Source organism: Trachypithecus francoisi, unplaced genomic scaffold (assembly GCF_009764315.1).
Source record: "Trachypithecus francoisi isolate TF-2019V2 unplaced genomic scaffold, Tfra_2.0 Lachesis_group13, whole genome shotgun sequence".
Taxonomy (NCBI): Eukaryota; Metazoa; Chordata; class Mammalia; order Primates; family Cercopithecidae; genus Trachypithecus; species Trachypithecus francoisi.
Window position 1 is genome coordinate 122,039,753 of NW_022681458.1, and position 22,077 is coordinate 122,061,829.

The 22,077-nt window shown below is 41.1% G+C and overlaps 1 protein-coding gene across 21 annotated transcripts in view; it reads right to left on the reverse strand.

Moving 5' to 3' along the window:
- The window catches only part of CLASP1 (cytoplasmic linker associated protein 1), a 305,011-nt gene that overhangs the window by 93,338 nt on the left and 189,596 nt on the right, over positions 1-22,077 (reverse strand). For 11 of the 21 annotated variants that reach the window (XM_033231806.1, XM_033231803.1, XM_033231790.1 and 8 more), the window contains exons 15-20: positions 16,698-16,757; positions 15,739-15,816; positions 13,791-13,958; positions 13,191-13,240; positions 12,258-12,428; positions 10,381-10,428 (exon numbers count right to left, since the gene is read on the reverse strand). In XM_033231806.1, coding sequence (XP_033087697.1) covers positions 10,381-10,428; positions 12,258-12,428; positions 13,191-13,240; positions 13,791-13,958; positions 15,739-15,816; positions 16,698-16,757 — 575 coding nt within the window. The remainder of the gene's footprint in view (positions 1-10,380; positions 10,429-12,257; positions 12,429-13,190; positions 13,241-13,790; positions 13,959-15,738; positions 15,817-16,697; positions 16,758-22,077) is intronic. The other 10 variants (XM_033231811.1, XM_033231808.1, XM_033231795.1 and 7 more) reach the window with 1 other exon arrangement.

Consider the following 22,077-nt stretch of genomic DNA (forward strand, 5'->3'; position numbering starts at 1 on the left):
ATAAATTTACTTAACAGCTTTCTTACTGATTAAAATGCCACCTTCGCTGTTTATCAAGCAGCACTTATGCGTGTCTGGGTTTCTCAGCCTTCTAGTCAATGTGTTCATACCTACACGACATCACAATACTGTGATTAGCTTTTTATTATCTAATTAATTAATATATGAGGCAAAGTCTCTTTCTGTTGCCCATGCTGGAGTGCAGTGGTGTGTGATCTTGGCTTACTGCAACCTCTGCCTCCTGGGATCAAGCAATTCTCCTGCCTCAGCCTCCCACAGGCACACACCACCACACCTGGCTAATTTTTGTATTTTTAGTAGAGACAGGATCTGACCATGTTGGCTAGGCTAGTCTCCAATTCCTGACCTCAAGTGAGCCACTCGCCCTGGCCTCCTAAACTTCTGGGATTATGGGCGGAAGCCACTGCACCTGGTCTGTGATGAGCTTTTTTTAAAGGACATCCTGCTAATTGGCAGGACAAGTAAATTCACCTTTTCCTAAGCCCTTTGCTCTCTTCTATATGTTCGTGCAGACACAATAATAACACCTGTTGAAATGCTGACTGGCATTATGTGAAAGTCTGGGTTAAGGGGAAAAGCTTTATAACATTGGTCTTCTCATTCATTATATCTTCTATGTTTAACTTTTTCAATGTCTTTTGGTAAAGTTTGATCATTTTTTCAAAGTTCTTACTCAATTTTTATAGACTTATTTAAAGTTGCTTTATTTTTATACTTTATTAAATTATATTTTCTGTTCTTGGCAGGTAAGAAAGGAATCGTTATATTTTGATCTTAACACACTAGGATTCTGCTAAACTTTTATTAATTCTACTAATTTGTATACAGATTTGGTGTTATCTAAATGGAATAATACCCACAAATAACTCATCATCTTATTCCCCTCAAATAATTCACTTTTACTTCTTTGCCTTTATTGTGATGTCTTGGTCATGTAATACAACGCAAAATAGAAGCGGTGAGGGTAAGCATTGTTAAACAAGATTTTTTAAAAGAATTTCTGAAATTTCACAGAAAGTATATCTGTCAACAGGTTAAGAAAATTTGGCCATGCGCGGTGGTTCACACCTGTAATCCCAGCACTTTGGGAGGCTGAGGTGACTGGATCACCTGAGGTCAGGAGTGCGATACCTGCCTGGCCAATGTGGAGAAACCCCATTTCTACTAAAAATGCAAAAATTAGCCAGGTGTAGTGGCACACGCCTGTAATTCTAGCTACTGTGAAGGCTGAGGCAGGAGAATCTCTTGAACCCGGGGCGGAGGTTGCAGTCAGCTGAGATTGTGCCACTGTACTCCAGCCTGGGCAAAAGAGCAAAAAACTGTCTGAAAAAGAAAAGAAAAAAAAGAAAATTCATTTCTGTGCCTAGTTGCCAAGAATTTTTATCACAAACATTTGAATTTTTTGATGTTTTGATCTTTTGAGATAAGAGGGTTTTTCTCCTGAATTTGAACTACATTAATAAATTTTAAAGTATTAGGCCAGGCGCAGCGGCTCACGCCTGTAATCCCAGCACTTCGGGAGGCTGAGGTGGGCAGATCCCTTGAGGACGAGAGTTTGAGACCAGCCTGGCCAACATGGCGAAACCCCATCTATACTAAAAATACAAAAAATTAGTCAGGCATGGTGGTGCAGGCCTCTAATACCAGCTACTTTGAAGACTGAGGCACGAGAATTGCTTGAATCTGGGAGGCAAAGGTTGCAGTGAGCCAAAATCGTGCCACTGCACTCTAGCCTAGGCAACAAAATGAGACTCTGTCTCAAAAAGAAAAGAAGAAAAATTAAACCTGGGCTGAACCTACATGGTCATGACATATACATTCATATACACAATGTTTGTATGTACTCAGGTCATACTAGCTGCATAAAACCAGTGAGGGAAGTATTCCCTCTTTTCCTTTTCTCTGAGTTTACGTAAGCTTGGAATTACCTGTTTTTATTATGGTTTTTTTGCATCTCCACTGATAAACTGACAATGTAATTATCCAATGTTTGATACTTACGTGTGGAACCATCTGAGCATGGCAGGAATTTAGAGTATCTTTTCCATTTTTATTAAGTTTATTTTGGCACAGCGGGAATAGGGCAACGAATTTAACTACTGATTCAAATTGTTTAATGAGCAGTCTTAAAACCACTCACATGGCTCATTTCTTTGAAGAAACAGTTTTGGGTTTTCTTGAAATTTGTGCAATTTGTTTTTGAATTATTAACAAAGCTGTCATAAATTTATCTTATTACCTTAATTTTTAAAAATTATTATTATTTTTTCTTTGAGACAGAGTCTAGCTCTGCTGCCTAGGCTGGTGATCACAGCTCACTGATGCCTCACTTCCCAGGTTCAAGCTGTCTTCCCACCTTAGCCTTCTAGTAGCTGGGAGCAGCTGGGACTACAGGTGCATGTCACCATGACAAACTAATTTATACATTTTCTGTAGAGACGGGGGTCTCACTATGTTGCCCAGGCTGGTCTCAAACTGGCCTCAAGCAATCCTCTCCCCCTGGCTTCCCGAAGTGCTGGGATTATAGGCGTGAGCCATTATACCTGGCTTCCTATTATCTTTAAAACTCTACTGATCCACACTTATGCCTAATTTATTATTCTTAACAGTTAATTTGTACCTTTTCTGTATTTCGTCATTTTTCAAAAGTTTGCCTACTTTATTCGTATTTTCAAAAACTGAAATTTTGCTGGTTGCAGTGGCTCACACCTGTAAGCCCAGCACTTTGGGAGGCTGAGGCAGGTGGATTACTTGAGGCCAGGAGTTCAAGACCAGCCTGGGCAACATGGAGAGCCCTACCTCAGCCTCCCAAAGTGCTGGGATTACAGGCGTGAGCCACTGTGCCTGGCTTTAGTGTGTTTCACCAATTATGAAAAATTCCCAACCATCATCTCTTCAAATATTGCCTCTGCCCCATTCTCCCTCTTCTTAAACTCCCATTAGACATGTTAAATTTCTTTACTATCTTGCACGTAACTTAACAACTTTGTCATATTTTCTAACTCTGTACTATAGTCTGGATAATGTCTTCCTAGCTTTCTTAATTCATGAGTTCTCTCTTCAGTCACACTGATTCTACTGCTCACCTTACCCATGCAGTGTTTTATTTTTATTTTTTTCAGACAGAGTCTTGCTCTGTTGCCCTGACTGTAGTACAGCGGTTATGATCACGGCTCACTGTAGCCTCAACCTTCTGTGCTCAAGGGATCCCCCCACCCCAGCCTCACAAGTACCTGGGGCTACAGGTGTGCACCACCGTGCCTGGTTAACTGTAAAAAAAAAATTTTTGGTAGAGATGGGGTCTCACTATATTGCCCAGGCTCAAGCAATCCTCCTGCCTTGGCCTCCAAAATTCTTAAGATTACAGGTGTGAGTCACTGTGCCCAACCAGTTTTTGATTTTAATAATTTATTATATTTTCATTTCTAGAAGTTCCATTTGTTCTTTTTCAAAATCTGCTTGGTCCTTCTTGACAGCCTCTTACTCCCTTTCTAAAATTTCACTTTATTTCTTTAACTGTTAAGACAATGAAATGATTACTCTTCTTGGAAATTTATGGGAATTCTTTAAGATCTAGATTAAAGCTGAATTACTCCAAAGAAGATCTCTGATTTTACTTGTGTCCTGTGGACAGAAGTAATCTACAGTCAACTTAAAATGATTTATCTATTTGGGTTTTTCAGACTACAAAGGTAATGTAAATTCTGACCAGAATCCTGCATCAAGATTTTGGTTGTGCATTCTCGAGGGAGATTACTTTCCCCCTTCCAACCAGTACCAGAGTTAAGATGGGCAAATTTCTCTGTTGGTCTTTTCAGTTTAGTAAAGTTAACTTTTTGTTCACCAATGACGATGCAGGTCTTAAGTGGGCTTGGGCTTTCTGTCCTTTCTGTCCTGCACAATCATCACATCAAATGCCCAAGGACCCCAGGGTTTAGGGTGACGGCCAGCATTAGCCCTGACATACCAAGGCTCCTGCCATGCTTAGGTTTGAAGCTGTGTGGATTCACCGCTTTTACTCTAGAACAGTAATATATTCTCAATTGGGAGGATTATTCTGGCTACTAAGTTGTATATATCCTTAAAAAATACAAGTTTCTTATTTCTTTTAAACACTTATTTTACATTTTGTAACAGATCCTTAAGTCCTTAAGGGTATATTCTGTTTTTATTCTTTTTCTCTGCTGCCTCTTACTCATAATGGATATAACTCAGCATATGAACTCTTATTTCGCTGATTTCCATCTGCAGGAAACCCAAGGAATTAGATTTGACAGCAGCTTCCTCTACAGAAGTTTAATGTTTGTTCCTGGCAGGCACCCTTGGTGGCTATAAACACAAACTACTTTAATTCATTAGAGTCTTCCAAACACCACAGGTGAAGTAAATTTAAAACCACAACTTGTGTGAGTAGAGAGCTCAGTTACAAATTATGAGAAAAGATTAGGGTTTTTTTTTCCCTCCTCTGTCTAAGGCAAAGTCAAGACAGACATCATATCAATTTGAAGATAAAGAGGATTTTTTGTGTTGTTTTGTTTTTCTCACTTGTCCACCTTGTCATGGATATATAGCCCCTTGTCAATGCTGGCTTAATGCCAACTCTCAATCTTCACCTTGGGTCAGCTCAAGGTCGTGTGATCTGTGTGTCTAGCTATTCACATCAATAACTGAGCCCTCAGGGACAGCCTTAAAAATCAGTTCAAGCTTGTCACTCCAGTCTGTGATCCTCTCGGTTTTGAACATTTCCTTACTTTTTTGGAAACACTGCTATGCAGCTTAAAGGGCCTCTGTTGTATAAAACTCAGCTATATATTTATTTTATAGGAAGAGGTGTCTTTTGTTTCATTTTGTTTTGTTTTCAGTCTATTGATTTAGTAATATTACTATGAGTACCTGTGTATGTTTTTAAAAGATGATATAAAATGCTCTGTGGTAATTAGGGGAAAAAAGTTTCAATAAATGAAACAAGCAGGCTGGGCGCAGTGGCTCACGCCTGCAATTCCAGCACTTTGGGAGGCCAAGGCAGGAGGGTCACTTGATTCCAGGAGTTCGAGACCAGCCTGGGCAACATGGCGAAATCCTATCTCTACAAAAAAACACAAAAAATTAGCAGGGCACGGTGTTGCACACCTGTAGTCCCAGCAACTTGGAAGGCTGAGGTGGGAGGATCACTTGAGCCTGGGAAGTCGAGGCTGCAGTGAGCCATGATCATGCCATCGTACTCTAGCTTAGGTGACAGAGTGAGACCCTATCTCAAAATACAGATAAACAAATAAAAATAAAGCAACAAACAGTAAAAATATACTTCAGTTCTGTATTATGACCTATTAAGTAACAGAGACAAGTAGATAGATGTGAAGGAAGAAAAAAAGTCAGCACAAGTAACAGAAAAAAAAAAAAAGAGGTAAAGAACTGTACGGCCAAAAGAATTTTGGAGGGAGGGATGAACAAGATACACACCAACAAACAAACCTAACCAGAGCAAAGCCAGACTCAGAGGAAAACAAAGACTTGTAAGAGGAGCGCAAAGCCTTCGACTTTCTTTTTCTTTCTTTTTTTAATCAGTGTTGACCAGGTTGGCCTCGAACATGTAGCCTCCCCTCCTCGAGCGCCAGGGCAACCCGCCTGAGCCACAGCGGCTCCCAAAGCCTTCAACTTTCATGCAATAAAGAAAGATCATTCATCTCATGACTTTTAAATACTGCTCCTAAGGATTCTTTTTCACTCACATTGCCATTCCTTCTAGAAAAGACTCCAAACCGGGAGAAATTCAGCCTGTGTACCAAGTGTAGTTTGTGGGCCTAGTTTCCCTCTTTCCTTGTTAGGCAAATGAAAAACCACTAAACAGCTTCATGTCACTAGGGTTTTTCTGTTCTCTACATGTTCCAAATTTTTCAGCAAATTCCCAGATTACAGATTATAAAATTAAAAGGTCTTCAAAGTAAGTCTCCGTTCTCATCACACTGGGACGTGTTGTCATACCTATCTGTTGTACGCTTCACTGTTTGGGGGCATAATTAAACCAGCCTTTACTCACACACTGACATCTTTCATAGAACCAAAACCGAGGAACTCGATCATTTCTAAATTTCGCTACCTATGACTATTCTCCCCAAAAGAATAATTTCCTGCCAGGCATGGTGGCTTACACCTGTAATCCCAGCACTTTGGGAGGTTGAGGCAGGAGGATGACTGGAGCCCAGGAGTTTAAGACCAGACTAGGCAACATAGGGAGACCCCATCTGTACAAAAGAATTAAAACATTAGCCAGGCAGGTGTGGTGGTGCACGCCTGTAGTCCCAGCTCCCCACCACTGACGGGCAGGGTAGGGAGCTGAGGCAGGAGGATCACTTGAGCCTGGCAGGTCAAGGGTGCAGCGAACTGTGATAGCACCACTGCACTTCAGAGCCTGGGTGACAGATGAGAACCTGCCTTAAAAAAAAAAATATTCCTTCACATTTTAAAAATTTAAAAGAGGCTTAACACCCTTTTACTTCAATATTTCCCAGTAAAATTGTACTAAAATCTAAGTTCTTTTTCCTGAAGACAAGGCTATATGGTTTTTATCGTGTAATTAATTAAAATCACCGAAAGTTACGTTGATATGGCTTTTCACAACATTTTAATAAACATGATTATTCCCCAAAACAAACAATGGTTGTCAGTCCCACAGGCCATTCCAAGCACTGTAACTTTTCATTTAAAGTTACTTATTTGGGGAAAAATATGAATGCTTTTCCTAAGCATAATAGCTTTTCTAAAAAGTATGAGAATGCATTCATTTACCATATGACAATCTAATCATAAACTTTCTCATGTGCAACATAAAAGACATTATGTTTCCCTCATCAAAATCTCCAAAATTACTGAACATAATATACTGAAGACAATAACCTAGAAATAAACTTTCACCCAAAAGTTGAGTTTTTTGTTCTTTACAAAAAGTATTTTTCTAATTAGCCATAAGTGTTAGGATTCCTTGATGTGGACAATGAATAGCTCCTAAGGAATATATATTTTTCTCAATTACTACAGCAATAAAATTGCCAATAAACTCAAAATGTACTGCCTAAATTTCTTTCTTTTTTTTTGAGACGGAGTCTTGCTCCATTGCCCAGGCTGGAGTGCGGTGGCATGATCTCCACTCACTGCAACCTCCGCCTCCTGGGTTCAAGCAATTCTCCTGTTTCAGCCTTTTGATTTGTTTTGTTTTGAGACAGAGTCTGGCTCTGTCCCCCAGGCTGGAGGGCAGTGGCATAATCCAGTCTCACTGCAAGCTCCGCCTCCGGGGTTCACGTCATTTTCCTGCCTCAGCCTCCCTAGTAGCTGGGACTACAGGTGCCCGCCACCATGCCTGGCTTATTTTTTGTATTTTTAGTAGAGACAGGGTTTCACCGTGTTAGTCAGGATGGTCTTGATCTCCTGACCTTCTGATCCACCCGCCTCGGCCTCCCAAAGTCCTGGGATTACAGGCATGAGCCACTGTGCCTGGCCTGTTTCAGCCTTTTGAGTAGCTGGGACTAGAGGCGCATACCACCACATCTGGCTAATTTTTGTATTCTTAGTAGAGACCAGGTTTCACCATGTTGGTCAAGCTGGTCTCGAACTCCTGACCTCAGGTGATCCACCTGCTTGACCTCCCAAACTGCTGGGATTACAGGGGTGAGCCACTGCACCCACCCTGTAAATTTTAAATTTAGAGCATACAACTGTTTTAAAATCATCTTGTCTCATAAGCTAGATTATAAAATATTTAAGAGACTTATTAATAAATTTTTAAAAGGCCCATAATGGTTCCAAAAATGCAGGTGGAAAACTCATATTGAAAAGGCCCCAGGTGACATTTCCTGCAGACTTTACCTAAAAAACCACTGTGGCTTTTCTAAACAGAACAGGCTCTCTCAGTCTCACTGCTGAAACCAACAGAACAATGACAACCTAGAAGTGTTCAAACTCACAGGTCTTTCCAGGCTTTGACTAGCCAGGTGTTGCCACAGCCTGTGCAGCCCCTGTACACAAATACTGACACTCCCTGTGCTTCTTCAGCAAGGGTCTCTATTGTCAGAGTCTGAGCTCTCTATAAAAGCAATTTCTCCCAGCAGAAGGAAAACCAGAGAGTTAGTCTCCTGTACAATAATTGAGAGGGCAATTCCGACCTTACTCAGGACTGTGGAACTGATGGAAAAAAAAAAAAAGGTTAAAAATCCTAGGGGTGGGTGGAACAACAGGCTGATTTCAATTCTGTTACATAGGCATAGAAATCAGGACATTCTGGAAAAACATATAATTTCCCACGTAATGTCTTTGCTTTCCATTTCATCTACATTATTCTCTTCCACTCTCCTTCTCCCCTCCCAGCAAGGCTGAGAAAACACTCAGGATTGTTTCTTTGGGGAGGAGAAACATAAAATTATCCATATCAGCTTAAGAAACAAAGAAAATTATCAACCAGCTTTTCAATCACACCAGCTTCTGCCTTCTGCTGTCAGACATGACGTGCTCATCAGGACAGAGGTTTCTTGTCTTTATTTTAATTCTGGAAATTTTTTGTTTTACAAACTTGTCCAACCCTAAGAACCACCAATGAGGCTGAGTAGAAATTCAGATTCTCTGGTTCCTTCCAAACTTAATCAGCATCTTCAGGGGGAAGGAGCTAAGAGTATATTTTTAGTAAGTATCCAAGTAATTCTCACGATGTGATAAATTTAAGAAAGACTGATCTTGGGACCATGTTCACCTTTAAAAAGAAAAAAAATCCATTCCTATCTTTCCTTTATGAGTCCCTTAGAAAGTAACACATGGATTAAAGGAACTGAGCTGCACACAGCAAGCTAAACCCAGCCAACTTTGCATGCTAGCCCTTTAGGGCGACTAAATAATATACGAAAATAAACTAGCTCTTCCTAATTGTTAAGTAATTATCCTGAAGGTTGGTGGGTCTAAGCCTCTATTTAGGCAGAGACTCTTCCTCTAAATTTCAATTACTTAAAGTATTATCATGCGTTCCATCTAGCAAAGGAATAATATTGTCTTACATGCACTTATCAAAAACCTGCAGAGACTAAAACAACTATGTCTAAAATTCTAAAGGTAATACAAAAATAGGAAGAGCTTTCTTGAGAATGGCATAAAAAAGAAAATAAAGTGGATTTGGATATGCCTATTTCTTTCAGCGTTGTTATATCCTCGGTGTGTAGTACAGAACACGGCACATGGAAGGCATTTAATACGTGGTTGATGAGGGGATGAATGAGAGTAAATAAATGAATGGGGTGTGTGTCCGTGAGACAAATAAAAAATAGCATCATGTAAGTCAGTAGTACCTTTAGAGGAGAGAAAAAAATTTTTTTTTAAATTTCTTTAAATTACCTGTTAGAAAACGTTTACCAGCCTTTAGTCTGAATAATTGACACTGAAATTTACTTTCAAAACAGGAAAGGCAAATCCTGAGAGGCCCACAAAAGCACAAAAGGAAAGAAAAGGAAACAAAAGCTAAGGTAGTGCTTCAGGAGTAATAAAACCCAAGACAGGCAGTCCATGAGGACAGCAGCACACAGTGTGACATCGACGCTCCTCCCCAGAGTGTGGACTCAGCATGAAAAACCACGCACAGCATACTTTAGTGCTAAAATTCACAAGAACAAAGACTGAACAAGAAAGGGAAGGAGAACTCAGGTAGAGGTAGGGCAAAAATCCAATGGAGACAGAATGAAAAGAGAGGAGGAGGAAGAGCGTGCAACATCTCATGCAGGGACCTTGGTGAGGACAAGTGGGTACTGGGAAACACTCGGTGAGAACAGAGGCCAGAGAAAGTGAGACACAGCTCAATCACAGAAACAAACCGCTTACCCTCCGCTTTAGTGGTAGTACCATCTTTAAGCAAATTAAAAAACAAGGGAAGGGATAACAGGGAACAGTTAGTAACATTCAAAACATTAAAAAGCCAAATGTTATTAGCTACTAAAAAAGCAAAAGTACAATTTAAAACAAAATTAAAAGGGAAACAAGTTCAACAGCAAAGCAGAGTCTGAAGCAAGTAAGTGTGCCTTGTGTTGAAATTAGCTTGACATAGCATAACGGTTTTTTTGCCTTTGGAAAATAAAACACAGAAGGGCAGCCCAGGGTAGTGCCACAGTTGAAAGAAAGATTGGTTTTTGTTTTAGCCAACTCTAATCCTCTTAAGAGTTCCTTTTTCTTGGAAGAAAGTACCAGCAGAACAGGGCAGAGAGGAGGAACTAGAAGATAAAATACTAAAGAGTTACCCAAAGGGCAGAGCCAAGTAAGAAGCTCAGAGAAGCTTGCTCTAGCAATGCCTATCCCAACTACACGTCCAGCAGCGCAAGCTGTCGAGCATGGTACCTGAGTCCAGGCCTATGCACTCCATGTCTTCCCTCATGTGTCTGGACTCTAGAAGTTTGGAAAAGGATCATCAGCTTTAATGCTACACTTTTGCAAAGATGTCATGTGTAACAAATTCTCACTAGGATGGTGTTATATTTCAATTTTTTGGTGTTTTTGTTTGGGGACAAAATAAGGGAAACTGAGGTAGAATTCTCAGGAAACAGAGAATTTGAATACTCCAGTCTCGTTCTTTGAAGAGGTTAATACTTGACTGAAAACTTACCATCAGTGCTTCTGAAGGGTCAGTTCCATATTCTCATACCAAAAGATGTGAGGGCTTTTACTAGCACTGGGGGAAGTCTATACCAGTCATATTCAAACACTCCAAATACAGACAGAAAAACAAAAACACGGAGTACTCTAATGGCTGATTTTTACTCACTTTTTCCAGCAATGAAACAAACACTAATTACAAATACTAAAGGTGGATCTAATATACTAAAGCATAGGTAAGTACTGAAAAACCAAACTAAAATTAACAGAACTAATTCAGTGTAGGAGGGAAGAGTTCTTACTTCTCCTTTTCTCAATGGTTACATATGGACAACACTCCTACATAATGTTGGAATAGTTAAAACGATTTAAAAAAGAGAGTTCTTAATGACATTGTTTCTTCTCAATTGTCATGTGTGTATGAGGTATTTCCATAAAAACAAGACTGAGTAGATGTTCCAGAACACGTGTCTTTCAAAGTAATAATGTTCCTATCACAATCACACTTTCTTCCATCTTACAGGGCAATAGTTTAAAAAGAACCTTTATATAATTTTGTTTTGCCTCATATAGGTGGCTATTATTACAAGTAATCTGCAGGTATGGAAAATCGACTTACAGATTCCATGGCCTGCCCCAGGTCACAGAGCTAATAAATGGCAGACCCTAAAGTCTTCTCTGAATGCTATTTGTTCACTGTGCTTCCGATGTTGAAAACATTTTCCGAACATTAGTTTTAGAACTGACTCTGGAATGTGTTTGAAAGCTACATGAGTAACTCCACCTCAATATTTCAGGAAGTTTAAATTTTGTTTATTTCCATAAAATCTAAACTAGAACCAATCCAGCTAAGTCCTTAGATTTTGGCTTTGAATGAATTAGCTCTCACAAAAACAAAACGAAACAAACAATTAGCCTGACACTTAGTACGTGTTAAGCATTTGCTGAAAAATATGAGTGGCTGATTTGTCACTATGTGAGATAGTAAAAATTTTGAAAGGAATTTTTTAAAAACTTTTTTGGGCAATCCTCAGAAGGCATGCTCCTTCCAAGGTGACACATGGAAGGACAACACTCGTTTGCACAGACATGATTATGCTGATTCATGAGCTCATCACATTCCTTCAGATTCCTCCTGCCACTCCCCACAACCCAATCCGATGATCCCTGCCAGCTCTGGTTATATTCTCAAATTGTGAAATACCTAACTACACTACCTTCAGTGAGGATAGTAGTAGTTATCCTCACTGAACCTGCTGGCTCTGCTCCCACCAGTGTCAGAGGGGGAAAAAACTTAGCTTTGACAATATGGGAGGTGGCTGGGCTTGCCATGGAGGAGGAGGAAGAGTTGAGGAAAGGATGTGCTCAGTGCCACCCACCCTCCGAGCACGCATGTACTGTGTACTTACTCATCACTAAAACAGATGATGCACCAAAGAAAGGGACACTCAACAAGGGTAACTGGCTGATCAGCAGCAAGTGCACAAAGCTACTTAGATTTAAACAGTAGCCCTGCCACAGTGAGACTTGCCTCAATCATGGGTTTTTGAATTTTGCTAAGAGGTAAGAGTCATCTCTTGCAGAGCAGTGCAGGAGGGAAAGGGTGACAGTGGTGTGGTTACCTAAGGATGCGTATGACCCTGGAGGCAAAGCCGCTGCAGAGCTGAAAGGCGTCGTGCCCGCAGATGAGGAGACTTTGGATTTGGCACTGGCTGCTGCGTTCACATCAATATCACTTCGAGATCGCTGGAGGGACCCAGTCGTTGACACAGATTTGGTACTAACTGTAGAAGCTTTAGTGATAAAGGAGGAAATATGAATAAGGACTACATAGAATTTTGAAAATACACTGCTAAAATTTGATGTTGTTTTGCTTTCCTGAAAACAAATACCATGTTTTAACAAATGTTGGAGCATAAAAAACTGACCAACAGTTTTTCCTGGTCCCAGAAGAGAGTTCAATGCTGAAAGAAACTAAAAGTGACCTCAACTGTAATGTATCAATTACATTTGTTTTCTTGTAATTGAAGACTATAAACCCCAAAGAAATGGACCATGTTTCTGCTTGCTATGAAGAAGTGAGATACGGAAAAAATGCTCACGTCTATGGAGTCTCCTCATGAAATGACGTAACTGTGCCACGCCCTCTTTCCTAGACACCCTCCTCTTTCTGGAACATGCCACTCTCCCACCACTAACCACCACCACACTGCTGCTGCTGCTCAAAATGCCACCAAGATGTCTTCACTGTCTCATCAAAGGATCAGAGACAGGAGGTGCAGTTTGTGGCAGTGTCAACATGCAGGGGAGGTGGGAAGAAAAGGTCACAGAGCTCCATTCCTAAGTCACCCCATCAATGTTGTCCTCAGCAGCGAGTGGCCCTGACAACGCGGAGCTCTGCTGGAGAGTCAGAGCAGGGCAGAGCAGGCTACATTCAAGCCTACGAAGGAACGGAGAGCAGGCTGCCGGCCTCCCGTGCCTGGGCAGCCTCTCACAGCTGCAAGTACAGACCACCAGAGCCGAGAACAGGCCTTCTCCGCGGCTGTCAGTCTCACCTCTAGATGTGGTACTTCCAGTAGGACTTCTTTTGGCAGACAGCGGACGACTAAAAGTAAAGATGTATACTATTTATTACATGTACTTTATCCGAATTAATACAAATACAAACTACAACAGGAAATTATTACAATGAAGAATTATTTCAAACACAGAGAGTGAAACAGTCACTACAGACAGAAATTAGAAACACAGAACATACAGCAGAGCTGACAATATAGTAAGTCGCAGAGTTTGACTGCCCTCCATTTCCAAACTTGTCTCCAGGTTCACACTTGCATCCCCTGAGAAGACTCACTCTGAAGCACTGGTGTGTACAGTTCACACTACTCCACAATTCATTTATGTTATTCTAAACTGTATTCTAGGACTGCCATATAAATTTAACTGAAAAACAGTATGGTAGAGACCAAAGCAACCTATTTCTTACCACTCCGTGGTGGTATCTTACTTTGCACCAGGATCTATCTGAAGTAAGGGGGTGTTGTAATAAGCACACATGTAAAAACATAGCTAGAATTTGTGTTTCCATGCGACAAACTTTTAAACACAAATTCTCAGATGAGTAGATGAATGATAAGCAAAGATGAATCCCTTACTTTAGACTCTCTTGAGAGCTGGAAGACGAGCGGTCTGACTGAGGCAGAGACACTATGCTGTCTGAGTTCTTCAGGTGGGACTGCAGGGCTTTCTGGTAGGAGGACTCCAAGGTGTGGTATAAGTGCTCTGCTTCTCTGCTGAAGTGACTGTGGAAACCCCAGTAACATCTGGAGGAAACACACAAAATCCTGATCTAATCCAAGGATCCAAACAGGTCTTTCGCTGAACTCCGGAGTACACCACAGAGGATTTTCAAGGACTGGAAGCCTCAGTTTAGCTGCTAATAGTAGCAGGAGGAGAGGGTGAACAAAGGAGACCTGGTACGAATCCCGGCCTCACAATTTTACTGTCTTTTAGACAATGGGCAAGTCACTTACCCTCTCTCAACGTCAGCCTCATTTATAACATGGGAATTAAAGAGTCTAACTTGCAAAACTGGGGAATCTTAGGGAAGGTGCAGCTAAACATCTAGGACTATACCTAGAACACAGGACAGGCTCATTAAAATGGCAGCTATTATAAATTCAATTACACATCTCTTGATATAAAGTATTTAAAACTGCCTTAGGTAACATGTGCAAAAGAAAAATTTTAAAATGTTCAGAGCTACTTGAAATCGGTATCACATTATGACTAAAGACCAAGAAAAAATGGGCTGGGGATGGGAAGGGTCCAATACAAGGATAAAAACAGCATAAGCAGATCATTAACAAATCCATTCCTAATAGTTTTCAGCAATGACTAAATATGTCACTTATTTTGGTAGAAACCAGCCAAGAAAAAATTGACACGAACACTGCATAGTTATAATAAGCTCAGAAACAAGTGAAATATAATTTAACTGTGAAGGCAGTCAAAGAGCAACAAGTACTAGATCAGGATGTATCAATGCAGCTAAGTAAAACCATCATGTTGCACATTAGATTTTAGCATGTATCAATTAGGAGAGTTGGTCAACTATGAGAGTAAATTCAAAAAAAAAATCACAGATGCAACATTGGCAGCAGTTATCAATGCACTGCCCAAGAGAGAATGTCTTAATATCAAACTTCTGGTATTTACAGTCACAGTAGCAGAAATTATTTCCAAGGCCAGACACAGAGGCTCACACCCGTAATCCCAGCACTTTGGGAGGCCAAGGCGGGCAGATCATGAGATCAGGAGATTGAGACCATCCTGGCTAACATGGTGAAACCATGACTCTACTAAAAATACAAAAACTTAGCCAGGCGTGGTGGCGGGCACCTGTAGTCCCAGCTACTCGGGAGGCTAAGGTAGGAGAATGGCGAGAACCCAGGAGGCAGAGCTTGTAGGGAGCCGAGATTGTGTCACTGCACTCCAGCCTGGCTGACAAAGTGAGACTCCATCTCAAAAAAAAAAAAAATTTCCAAGGAGGTGATACAGAGGCCATGACCACATGATTGGAGGAAACAGTCCTAATGGCAAAAGTACCTCATTTGTGAGACAGAAATAGCAAGTTATCACTGTGATAATCCCAGGCATTAGGTCAATTCAAATCTCTTTAATATGATTCACACCAAGGAATCACAGACGTTTGCAAAGAAGTGACTGCAGGGAGAGAATTTCCTGTGGCCATGATTTTTCATGGTAAATCATTAAAGCAGCTTTGGATTATAATATGGCTTAATGAATAAATGAATACATTGAGTATGTATACAAGTGCCTTCCAGAGCTATGTGATAATTTGTGATGAATGTAAAAATGAGCATTCTTTTGTCTCCCTCAGTCCTGTTTATTCACAAGGTTGAGTGACGTTATAAAAAAAGACAGAAATATTCCAGAATGGCCTATTGGGGGTCATGTTTAAAATTCATGGTTAACAAATATGTTCAAGTAACTTAACAAGTTTTTAATAAGGCAATCCATATAATTCATGTGAAATACAGAAGTAGTTAATTTAAAAAGTGGTATACAATAAAAACTTACTTTCTGGCTTCTATTCTTGCTTCGGAATCAGCATCATGTATTCCCTTCTTTATTGTTTCAGCTAATACTGATATGTGTCTAGATATTTAGAAAAGAAAGCAGTAACAATCATAAATGTATGGTTTAATGCGGATGAAACCAGGTGGGAGAAATAACTTCCAAATGGCAACATGGAGCTGGGAGTCTCTGTGCCAAGGCTGGTCAATTCCCAGGTGGCTAGGCAAAGCAGAGCACTCCTACAGTCCTTTCATTTTCAGCCCTGCCCCAACACCCGAGCTCCACTCCTACCCACCCATACCTAAAGACTTTCATAACTCTATTCTCTTGTGGGATTTTCAGCCCTGCCCCGACACCCAAGCTCCACTCCAACCCACCCATACCTAAAGACTTTCATAACTCTGTTCTCTTGTGGGATGTTTTTTAAAAAACAAAAGCTGATTTTTTAAAAATTTGCACTTACAGCTCAATCTTTTATGAACCCCAAAAACAAAATCTTGTGTTTTTCATATCAGAACTAGTTTCTATGGAAATTGTGAGATAATGACCTTAATATTGAATAGGCTGTCTACACCAAATACAGAGGGAGAAAAAGAAAACTTTCAAATGAGTGAAATTCCCTGAAGGACCTAACAGCTACAACTTGTCTACTAACAGCAACTTTAAACAGTCACCTCATGGGAACTGAAAGGGATGTCAAGCAGCAGGGCCAGAGTCAGTAAGAGTTTATACTGGCTCTGCAGCTGTCAGAATGCACATGGACATAGTATTTCAACCAGTGAAATTCACTAAAAGTGTCTGCGAATATTATGTGACCAACATCAGTAAAACAACAGACGTAGTCATGAAAACAAACGCATCTATTCCTCCATTCTTACAGAAAGCCAGCTGGACCACTCACCAAAGCATTCACTCTCAAGATTCAATTCAGAGGGAAAAATGGTTTCAAATCAGATGCTCACCGTTCTAGTGAATGTGTCTGCCATTCTTGTAAAAGCAAATCTAAAAATTCAAAACAGCGCCTAGAAAGTATTAAGAAATACACAACTTAATATATATTTTAGTGAAAATGAAACAGCATTTTTCTTAAGTGACCCAATACTGCTTTTTATAATTAGCAAATTTCTTCTGATTTTTATGATTAGAAAAACGGAACATAAAGAATGAATCAGAACTGACTAAACACCAAAGCAAATGAAAGTACTGAAGCACCTGCTGGTACCACAGGGACACAGGGACAGGATCCAAGTGTTTCTCTCCAATCAGAAGCTTGCACTTCATGGCAACATCACTGAAAGGACTTACCACTGTCATTTGTTTTTATACTATCCTAAGTAATATGTTAATAGAAAATGTACACATGCACAGAAGATCAACAAACACGACAGAATCAGGTCTTCGCATTCATTTCAGAAAATGCTTTGCACAAAAAAAGTTAAAAGTACCTTGAGAAACTAAGTGCTCTCTATAGTTTCACGCTAAGAAGGCCCTAAGTAGTGCTTACAATGGATTTTCTCCAACTACTCTGCTTTCCTCTGACCAACCTTCCAGCATTCTTCTGTAAGCCTTTTCACTTTTATGATTTTTCTTGGTCTGATTTGTGCACAAAAACAATTTAGATTACATCACCACTTCAGGTTCTACCTCTACAAAATTTTCTTTTTCTGGCTGGGCACAGAGGCTCATGCCTGTAATTCCAGCACTTTGGGAGGCCAAGATGGGCGGATCACTTGAGGTCAGGCGTTCAAGACCAGCCTGGCCAACATGGTGAAACCCCGTCTCTACTAAAAATACAAAAATTAGCCAGGCATGGTGGCGGGCACCTGTAATCCCAGCTACTTGGGAGGCTGAGACAGGAGAATCACTTGAACCCGGGAGGTAGAGGTTGCAGTGAGCCGAGATCGTGTCACTGCACTCCAGCCTGGGCAACAGAGCAAAACTCTGTCAAATAAACAAACAAACAAATAAATAAAATTTTCTTTTTCCTAAGTCTAGCATTTCTATTTTTGTATGAATAAATCCTAATAGTCCTAGGAACCCATTCAAGAACACACAAATCAGAAGTAAAATCTTTCTCTAAAGAAATGACCAGTCTTTCTTTCCTACAATCTTCCCAATTCACAACTTATAATCCATACACAATCATTCAATACATCAAGGCTGGGAGCAGCAGCTCATGTCTGTAATCCCAGCACTTTGGGAGGGCAAGACAGGAGGATCACTTGAAGCCAGGCGTTTGAGACCAGCCTAGGCAATAAAGCGAGACAAAAAAAATTTTTTTTTAATTAGTTGGGCCAGGTGCGGTGGTTCATGCCTGTAATCCAAGCGCTTTGGGAGGCTGAGGTGGGCAGATCATGAGGTCAGGAGATCAAGACCATCCTGGCTGACACAGTGAAACCCCATCTCTACTAAAAATACAAAAAATTAGCCGGGCGTGGTGGCAGGCGCCTATAGTCCCAGCTACTCAGGAGGCTGAGGCAGGTGAGTGGCGTGAACTCAGGAGGCGGAGCTTGCAGTGAGCCGAGATTGCACCACTGCACTCCAGCCTGGGTGACAGAGCGAGACTCTGCCTCAAAAAAAAAAAAAAAAAAAAATTAGTTGGGCATGGTGGCATGCACTAATAAAGTCCTAGCTATTTAGGAAGCTGAGGTGGGTGGATTGCTTGGGCCCAGAAGTTTGAGACTGCAGTGAACTATGATTGCACCACTGCATTCCAGTTTAGGCAACCAAGTCAGACCCTGTTTCAAAAATAAATAAATAAAAATAATTATTTACTAACCCTTTACCATATGTCAGATGCTGGAGATCCAATGATAACCAAGACACAGCCCACAGAACAAAAGAGACAGTCACATTGCTAGAATGCAAGGGGCTCCAGCAGCTCACAGGAGAGCCATGCAGCTTGGTCCTAGGGCTGGCAGTGGTGGGGCCAGACGGGTAGAGCAAGTCTTTTCGAAGGAAAAGACACCCACTACACACACACCCATTCCTCACCATCACCTTCCCTATTCCTGCCCCAATCTAGACCACATTTATTCTACTTTCACCTTTTTGCCTGTGGCATTTCCCAGTCTGGGTTTTTCTTGGCTCTTTACTGCACTTATTCCTACTCATCTTTCAAAATGTGGCTCATTTTTAACCCATCTATGAAGCTTCTTGGGAAAACATCAGCAAGCTTTAATCACTGCTGTATCTGAACTCCTAATTCCACAATATATATGATAACGTCAGAGTGTGTGTAATCCATTTGTTACCAATGCTACAAAGCCAAGCTGAGTACAGGCTGTATATGTAACAGAAGGTGCACTGCTTTGCTTACACTGCACTCTTAAGCTCCCTCTCCCTTTCTGAGGGCAGAGGGCAGAGGGACTGGGCAAGATGGTCCCTATTACTTCTCTCAGCATTAAGACATATAGTTCTGACTGACACCCACTGCTAAATACAGAAACAACAATCTGAGTGTGTGGTTCAGAAATTGGTGAGGGTGGCGGCATTTCTATTGTCACAATGACTGTGGGGTGCTACTCATATTTAGTGTCAAAGGCCAGAAATGCTAAATGTTATGAAGTGAATTTTATCTCCCTGCCCCACCAAATTAATATGTTGAAGTCCTTACTCTCAATGTGTTGGTTATTTGGAGATGGGACCTTTGGGAAGTGATGAGGTTTAGACGAGGCATGATAATGGGGCCCTCATTATGAGATTAGTGTCCTTATAGGAAGAGATAACAGGTAGCTTGCTCTCTCCTCCCTCCCACCCTGCTCTGCCTCTCTCCCATGTGAGGACACAGGAGAACACTGGTCTACAGGCCAGGATGAGAGTCCTCACCAGAATCTGACCTTGCTGGCATGCTGATTTTGAACTTCCAGCCTCTAGGCCAAGGGTGTCCAATCTTTTGGCTCCTCTGGGCCACCGTCAAAGAAGAATAATTGTCTTGGGCCACAAATAAAATACACTAACACTAATGATAGCAGATGAGCTTTAAAAAAATCTCATAATGTTTTAAGAAAGTTTACGAATTTGTGTTGGGCATTCAAACTTGTCCTGGGCTGCACGGTTGGATAAGCTTGCTCTAGACTGTAAGAAATAAATCTGCTGTTCAAGCCATCCAGTCTGTAGTATTTTGTAATGGCAGCCCAAGATGATGAATCCCCTAAACATCCTGCAACGTTCCACAACAAAGATCTGTGTCATCCTATTGGAGAAATTTTGCCTTACGCAAGGAAAAACACATTCTGAATTTCTCTTGGAAACCTAACAATAGCGAAATGTAAACAACAGCAAGATGAAAATAACAACAGCCACAGCTGCAACAAATTAAGCTTTCACTAAATGTTTTACCTAATGACTGAATCCTCCAAACCTTATAGAGGGGTACCCTTATACCTAATGAGTCAGATGAGTAAGTGGGAGAGGAATGTTTCAACTGATGCTGGTCAGGTTCTGAAGTTCACAATCATCCCTCTGGCGTGCTGACTTTACATTCTCATCTCTAGGGGGAGCTGAAGCTGCTCCATGCTAACCCCAGGAGAAGCTGAACCCTAGGTCAAGGGTAGACTGCATTCCCCGGGGGTACACACTTGAGTCACACAGTATGGAGTTACATTTTTTTCAGTGGAAGGTATAAATTTCTTTTTTCATGATTTTAGATAGCTGGATTATTCCTCTTTTCTCTTTTTGTCTTTCATGCAGCTATTAATGAGATGGATCTAAAACCAACTACTAGGTATATATCCCAAAAAAAATGCAGTCAGTATGAAGAGATATCTGAACTCTCATGATTATTGCAAGACTATTCAAAATAGCCAAGATAGGGAATCAACCTAAGTATCCATCAACAGATGAGGAGATAAAGATGATGCAGCATACATACACAACAGAATCTACTCAGTCTTAACAACAACAACAACAAAACAAAGCTTGTGATTTAAGACAACACAGATAAACCTGGAAAATATTACCTTAAAAGAAATAGCCAGGCATACAAAGACAAGTACTGCATGACCTCACTTATGTGTGGAGGAATCCAAAAAGGTCGACTCAGGCTTGGTGCAATGGCTCACACCTGCAATCCCAGCACTTTGGAGGTTGAGACCAGCCTGGGCAACATGGTGAGACCTTATCTCTATAAAAAATTTAAAAATTAGCTGGGGGTGTGGTGGCACACACCTGTGGTCTCAGCTACTTGGGAGACAGAGGCGGGAGGATCACTTGAGCCCAGAAATAGAGATTGCAGTGAGCCATGAGTGTGCCACCGCACTCTAGCCTGGGTGATAGAGTGAAGCACCACCTCTAAAGCAAATAAAGTTGGACTTATAGAAGCAGAAAGAAGAATGGTGGTTCCCAGAGGCTGGGGGTTGGGAGACCGGGGAGATGTAAGTATGCAAAATGTCAGGTAGATATGAGTAAGTTCAAGAGATCAACTGTACTTCATAGTGATGGTGACTATAGTTAGTAACAACATATTATATACTTTAAAATTGCTGAGAGATTTCAAGTGTTCTCACCACAAAAAAGTAAGTATGTTGCCGGGTGCGGTGGCTCAAGCCTGTAATCCCAGCACTTTGGGAGGCCGAGACGGGCGGATCACAAGGTCAGGAGATCGAGACCATCCTGGCTAATACGGTGAAACCCCGTCTCTACTAAAGAATACAAAAAACTAGCCGGGTGACGAGGCAGGCGCCTGTAGTCCCAGCTACTTGGGAGGTGGAGGCAGGAGAATGGCGTGAACCTGGGAGGCGGATGGCGTGAACCTGGGAGGCGGAGCTTGCAGTGAGCTGAGATCCGGCCACCACACTCCAGCCTGGGCGACAGAGCCAGACTCCGTCTCAAAAAAAAAAAAAAAAAAAAGTAAGTATGTGAGGTGATACACGTTAAAGAGCTTGATTTAACCATTCCAAAATGTATACATATTATCAACACAGCATGTTGTACACCATAAGTCTTCATAATTTTTACTTGCCAATTAAAAAAATAAAGGTTGGGCATGGTGGCTCACATCTATAATCCCAGCACTTTGGGAGATCAAGGTGGGAAGACTGCTTGAGCCCAGGAGTTCGAGATCATCCTTGGGCAACAGAATGAGACCCTCATCTCTAAAAACAGTAAAAAAAAAAAAAAAAAAAAAAAAAAAAAAAGATTAGTGGGCCATGGTGGTGTGCGCCTGTAGTCCCAGCTACTTGGAAGCCCAGGAGCTTGAGGTTACAGTGTGCTGCACTCCAGCCCAGGTGAAAGAAAGAAAAGAAAGGAAAGCAACAAAGGAAGAAAGGCAAGAAAGGAAGGAAGGAAAGGAAAAAGGAAAGAAGAGGAAAAGAAGGGAAAGAAAAAGAAAAGGGGAAGGGA